Source organism: Chinchilla lanigera, unplaced genomic scaffold (genome assembly GCF_000276665.1).
Source record: "Chinchilla lanigera isolate Chin_1 unplaced genomic scaffold, ChiLan1.0 scaffold00028, whole genome shotgun sequence".
NCBI classification, from domain to species: domain Eukaryota; kingdom Metazoa; phylum Chordata; class Mammalia; order Rodentia; family Chinchillidae; genus Chinchilla; species Chinchilla lanigera.
This window is the reverse complement of record NW_004955429.1, coordinates 12,591,733-12,598,902: the sequence shown is the minus strand read 5'-3', so window position 1 is coordinate 12,598,902 and position 7,170 is coordinate 12,591,733. Positions and strand designations below refer to the sequence as shown.

The window sequence follows — 7,170 nt, the reverse complement described above, 5'->3', positions numbered from 1 at the left end:
GATAATTTCAATTCTATTGTGGTTAGGCAGGTATGCTCTATGGGCTAGAATGTGGTCTATTTTAGAGGAAGACACATGTGCAGCTGAGGAAAACGTGTATTCTGATGTTGTGGGGTAGAACACTCTGTATACATCTACTGAGTCCATTTGTTCGCAGCTTTGGTTCAGATCTATTATTTCTTTGCTAAGTTTTTGTTCAGTTGACCTATCTCTTTGTGTCAATGGGGTGTTAAGGTCCCGTGTTATAATAGTGTTATTAATTATATGGGTTTTCATTCCTGCTAAGATTTGTCTTATATAGTTTGGAGCTCTGATAGTTGGTGCATACATGTTTATGATTGTTATCTCATCCTCTTGCAGTTTTCCCCTGACAAGTGTGTAGTTACCTTTATGTCTTTTGATAGTTCTCTATTTGAAGTTTTCATTGTCTGCAAATGTAGTAGCTACACCTCCTTTTTGTGGGCTCCTGTTGCATGGAGGATTGTTTTCCATCCTTTGACTTTCAGTGTATGGATTTCCTTTTGAGTAAAATGTGTTTCCTATGTACAGCATATCATTGGATTTTGTTTTTTTTTATCTATTTAAAAGAATAAAAGAAGGATAACATAGTAATAGGGGGATACTGAATTACAGACAAAGTGGTAGGACATTATCAACAGTTGTTATTTTATCTAATGGTATCTTCAAGGTAGTTTCTCAGGAAAATGAATAGACAAATAATAGTGGGTTACATACAAAAATCGTAGGAAATTATCACTGGTTGTACTATACTTTGGTTTCTTCAAAGTGGTTTCTAGGGAAAACAGATAGAGCTAAACATGAGTGATCAAATAAATAATCATTGACTATTCTCAATGATCGTTGTTGAAAACAGTAATAAATATACATCCATTTACAAAATAGCATAGGAACAATAGAAACATTACAGAGTTATGGACAGATTGGTAGGAAATTATCAAAGGCTGCTGTAATACACGGTGGTATCTTCAAAGTGGTTTCTCAGGAAAACAAAGATATGCAAGAAAAATCTAACAAGTAGTTACAGCCTAAGAGTTGTGAAAAGTAGCAGATTACCTCCTCATCAGTGACTCCTTGCACTGAGGTGTGACAGATGGATGGAAGGCCAGAATTGAAAAGAAGGACTGAGGGAGTAGCACCAGTGTCAAGCAATAGGCTGTAATACATGTTGGTATCTTCAAAGTGGTTTCTCAGGAAAACAAAGATATGCAAGGAAGATCTAACAAATAGTTACAGCCTAAGGGTTGTGAAAAATAACAGATTACCTCCTCATCAGTGGCAGTTGCTGAAGTGTATCTAGTTATCCCAGGTCTCAGATGCGGGCATTGATGTTGGCTGATTGCAGACCATCTGATCCAGCATCCCCAGGCAGTTCAGGGTACAGGTAAAACCCAGACACGAACTGCAGGGTCAACAGTTTGTGGACCACGTGATTCTGTATCTCCAGTCAGTTCAGGATGCCTACAGGAGCCAGATGCAGGCCGCACTGACAGCAATCACAGACTGTGTCTGTGCCCTCCAGGAGGTTGGGGTACAAGTAAAGCACAGACTCGAACCACGGTACCAGGAGCTCTTGGAGTGCTCGCTCACTTTGTGCAAGGCACGTGCAGGAAGGGCTCACTCATGAACCCTGGTTAGAGCAGTCTGCAGGCCTCCTGAGTGAGGAACTCCTGTCTACTGCAGGTGCATGGAGGGCAGAGACTCAGACTGTAATGACGGTGGGGTTCTGGGTTGCCCGATCTGCCTCCAGGAAGTAGATGGGAAATACCTGGCTCTCTCCACGGCTTTCAGCTCAGAACCGTGGTGGCAGTGGGTCACAGCCTGCCTGCTTCTGCTTCTCTAGTCAGTTGAGAACACCCACAGGATCCTGACCTGGGCTGCTGAAACAGCAATCACAGATTGTCCATGCGTGTGACCTCCAAGTGGTTGGGGCACAAGTCAGTTGGTTGATTTCTTGATGATAGTCATGCTTTCTGGGGTGAGATAGAATCTAAGTGTTGTTTTAATTTGTATTTCTTAATAGACTAATGATGTTGAACATTTTTTCATGTAGTTATTCACCATTATTATTTCTTCATTTGAGAAGTGTGTATTCATTTCAGATGCCCATTTTTGGATTGGGTCTTTGAATTTGGGGGTCCTGATTTTAAAAAATTCTTTACATGTCCTAGATAGAAGTCCTTTGTCTGAAGGGCAGTTAGATAAACTCAAGGGTTTTGTAGGTAAATGGATGCAACTAGAGACAATGCTCATAAGTGAAATAAAATTGGACCCACATGTGTAAACATCGTATTGTCTCCCTGGTATAGGAACCTGAAAGAATAAGTAAAACTCAAAATGTACAACAGATGATAGTAAAGTGAAAGAAATTACTCAAAGGTAGGAACAATTGGGATGAGGGAAAGAAGAAAAAAGAAAGAAGGCAATAGCTGCAATAACTGTACTGCTGATGTCTGATGGTATATTGAAAGGAACAGTTAATGCTTAAAATTTTTTATTTCCGATCAATTTTGCATGCTTATATTTGGTAATCTGAGCAACTGATTTGAAGGCAACAATATGCAATGGAACTACCATGGTGAATTCCTACCATCTTGTCTAGTGAAACTCTGTATTATCTCTAACATTGTATCTAATAATTATTTTCTTATTGTCTTTAATGGTTTGAACAATCTTCCATTCTTATATCTGGTAATCGAAGCAACATAGTTGAAGATAACAATATGTTATATAACAACCACTGTTAATTCGTGTCATTTTGTCTTGAAACCCTGTAGCACTTTAAATGTTCTTGCTTTGGTTTGTTTGTTTGTGATGCTGGTATGCTGCTATTGTTCTTTTTTCTCCTTTACTCCTCTTTTAAAATAGAATTTTAAAAAAGTAAAAAAAAATTTAGGGGAATAAGAGTCTCATACATAAAATACATATAATATATTGTAAAAATTAATGTTCCGTGAAAAATTCTAAAAATGTCCTATATGCATGCTGTGTTGTTTCTAATATTCTTTTCTTTCTATTTTTTTTGGTGCTGGGCATCAAACTCAGGACCTTGTGCTTGCCAGGCAGGCACTTATACCATTGAACTATATCCCTGGCCCTGCTTCTAATATTCTTATAACAAAGTGCTTTTAAATGATTCTATTTCATATAGCCTCTTTAGTAAATGGTGCTGGAAAAATTGGCTTGCCATATGCTGAAGACTGAAACTAGACCCATGTTTATCACAACGCACCAAATTAAAGTAAAAATGAATTAAAGATTTAAATGTTAAAACAGAAACATTAAATCTACTGGAAGAGAAAGTAGGTAGAAATCTTGAAGACAGGGGTAGGCAGAGAATTCCTGAACAAAAACCAAACTGCATGGGAAATTCTTCAAAGAATCAACAAATGGGATTTCATTGAAAAGTTTTTGCATGTCTGAAGAAATAACCAGCAGAGTAAAAAGAAAACCCACAAATTGGTAAAAAAATTTATCCAACTGTCCCTCAGACAAAGAACTTCTATTTAGAACATATAAAGAATTAAAAAAAAATCAGGCCCCCCAAATTCAAAGACCCAATATAAAAATGGGCATCTGAGATGAACAAACACTTCTCAGATAAAGAAATAGAAATGGCAAATAAATACATGAAAAGTTATTCAACATCATTGGTCATTGAAAAAATGCAAATTAAACAACACTGAGATTCCATCTCACTCCACCAAAAAATGGCTATCATCAAGAAATCAACCCATAACAAATGCTGGAGGAGCTGTGGGGAGAAAGTAACCCTTCTCCACTGTTAGTGGGAGCATAGACTGGTGCAACCACTGTGGAAATCAGTGTGGAGATTCCTCAGAAAACTAGGATTAGAGGTCCCATTCTATCCAGCTATTCCCCTTCTGGGTATTTTTCTGGAAGAACTAAAAATATCATCCCACAAAGATATATGTGCAGCCATGTTTATAGCAGTGCAATTTGTAATACCTAATCGTGGAAACAACCCAAATACACATCAACTAAGGAACAGATAAAAAAGCTATGGTATTTTTATACAATGGAATATTATTCAGCTATAAAGAAAGATAAACTTGAGGCTTTTATAGGTAAATGGATGCCAGTAGAGCGCATACTCATAAGTGAAATGAATAAAACTCGTGTGAATATCGTATTGTCTCCCTAGTATAAGAACCTGAAAGAGTAAATAAAATCTGAAGGATACAATAGATAGTGTGAAAGGGAAAGAAACTGCTCAAAAGGAAAGAATGACTGAGATGAGGGAAAGGAGAAAATAAAGAAGGGAAATATATATATATATATATATATATATATATATATATATATATATACACAATGTGGCTGGAATAATTGTACTATTAATTTCTATTGATTTCTTGAAAGGAACAGTTGATATTTAATTGTTTGGTCAATCTTTCCTGTCTATATTTGTTTATCGGAGTAACCAATATGAAGATAACAGTGTGTAATACAACAACCATTGTTAATTTCTTTTTACCTGGTCTGAAATTCTGTATTGCTTTTATTGTTTTTATGTTGTTTCATTTATGTCTGTGTGTTTGCTAATATGTTTTGGTACTTTTATCTTTAAAAATAAAATTAAAAATGGAAATAACACCAAAATTGACAGTGTGATTGTTATCCTATTAAAAAGTATATAGAAATAATTGTAATTAATTATTTTCAGGTATGTGATGAAAACATAAAGAATTGAAGATTTGAATTTCTATTATAAAAATTGATATGTATTTATATATATGGAATCTATATATTATATAGATTTATAGATTTTTCAAAGAAATGGAAAATAATTTGAGCTACTTACTACTTGTGATTTGCTGTTATTAAATTATGTGCAGTATATTGACACTACAATAATTGACTTTCTAAATTTTATAGTGAATTTTTCAGTCTTGTATGTCTATAACTAAGGTTACAGTATTATTTTATAAAAGGTTAGTTATATGGGAACACACATTATGCATTCTGCATATAATATTAAATTAATTATTAAAGTAGTCAATATGTATATCAAGGATATATGTTTATATCATTCTGTTTGATTTTAAAACATTTTCTGGAGATTCTCTATAATCAAGTTAATATTATAAAGGAAAAGCATACAAACTGATAAATACCAAGATGTCCCTGCATATTGTCCTTGAGCATTTTCTGTTTGATGCCTTCTTCCTGTTTCGTTTGGCTCTAGTCTTTCCTCATAACATCAGGGCTCCACCTCCATAACATACATCCTGTTCTTTAGTGTTTGTAGCTGCATAAGAGCACCAGTTCATATGAACATCATTGGAACACAAGCCTGCATTTCTTCACAAATGTATACTGCTAAGTTTTTCCTTGTGTACTTACAACCCAACTACATCAAAGGAAATTTGCTTAACAGAAAAAATAAAACTACATATATTTCAAAGATGCAAGAGAAATTCCAAGTATTTAGTTATCTGGAAATTATCCATCAGTATGGAAATACTGGAAAATTCATAGTCTTTTCTATCTGTATTTTAAGCACTCAGTCATACGTTTTTCAGTGCTCATTAGCACAAAAGGACAGATTGTGGCATAACCACTGCCCACAAGCATCTGGACACAAAGATTAATTGGGTCATTGTTCCACAATATTGCACGGGATGAGAAAGTAACACAGTCCAAAAAGTACATGAGCATAAAGAAACCCATGAGCAACAGGACGCTTCGAGTGGCTCTTTCTTCTGGAGATACTTTTGGAGAAAGATAGGTGCTGTGAAGGTGCTGTAACTGCCTCTTATGCCTGTATAACAGGCGCACCATGTATCCACTTGAGAGAGCCATCAGCCCTATAAAGGAGATATCCTGAATATTCACCAGTGACAAAAATATATACCTGAACAAGTAACTAATAGGCCACTGAGAGCAGGATTCAGTGACCAACACGAGACTGTAAGAGGTCACATTGGGGATGGCATCAATGGAGACTAAGAAACGAGTATTCAGGATCATATTGAAGACCCATAAAAACACAAGGCAACGTGGGTAGTGACGTGAGGATTTATGTTTGAACTTTGCCAAACAAGAGTTTCTGGGGCTTAGGGTGATGGCCTGGAGGATGCTCAGCAGGCAGGTGGTACAGATGGAGAGGGACCTCATCAACTTTTGCACGTAGATAACCAATTTACATGTGAGACCATCTTCCCAACCCTGAAACTCAAAAATGTCTGCAGCTATGAAGCCCATGGTTACCAGCATCACCAGGTGGACTAGGGCCAGCTGTGCGATAGTCAGATCCAGGGGCTTGGGCCTGTGCTTGAGGAGAAATGTGAGGATGTGGAACAAAAGCAGGACAGTGTTGGCTGTGATCCCGATGGTGATTTCAAAGAAAAATGTGCTTCTCACATCAAAAAACCGGGAAAATTTTCTCTTTTTCTTCACCATCATAGCAAGAGACATACAGTAAAAGTCTGAGAAGAAAACAAGATTTATCACAAATATCACCACCATCATCTTGGCCAATGCTATGCTTTCATCAGAACATTGAATTCCTCCCCATGCATCATTTCCCCTTCAGAGCTCACCTTTCCCAATGGCAGGGCAATTGTGTGTCACACTTCAGGGGCCCCACAGCACTTCTGAGAAAACTTACATGTGTGGAAGGTGTTTCTATGTTCCTGTGTCAGTTTTTAATTTTCGTCATCAGGCACAATGTCCTGTTTGTTTTTGTATCTATGGAAAGTAGAGAAAGTGCTAGCTACATAGTAAGAGCTGTACTTTTATGAAAGTTGTGTGAGGAGATTTGTCTACATCTGAAAATAAAATCCTCTCAAGCAGTAACTGTCCATGGGATAGACATACACTATTAAGTAATGTTAGTGGTATCTTTCTTCTGGTATATTGCTGGACCAAATATCCATAGAGAACAAACGTTTCTTAGTGTATTGTGAAGTAAAATGGATTTGATTTACATCTATAATCTGACATCACATTCAGGATTTGAAAAGTCAGTTCACACATCTGACTCAGTCATATGGTCAGTAAAATGGTGCCAAATATATTCCTTATTTCCTAGGATAGAATGTGTACCAATGTAGCAAACATGGACAGAGACTGAGATGCATGAAATATCAGGTACTATTATCATTATTATATAGTTGCTTGTGCATA

General features: G+C 36.4%; 1 protein-coding gene across 1 annotated transcript; it reads right to left on the bottom strand.

Moving 5' to 3' along the window:
• Nucleotides 1–5,526: 5,526 nt before the first annotated feature.
• Nucleotides 5,527–6,571, bottom strand: LOC102020039 (vomeronasal type-1 receptor 90-like). Its single transcript, XM_005387254.2, has one exon. It carries the CDS (start codon nucleotides 6,511–6,513, stop codon nucleotides 5,527–5,529), a length of 987 nt encoding a protein of 328 aa, XP_005387311.2. The 5' UTR covers nucleotides 6,514–6,571.
• Between the last annotated feature and the right edge of the window lie 599 nt (nucleotides 6,572–7,170).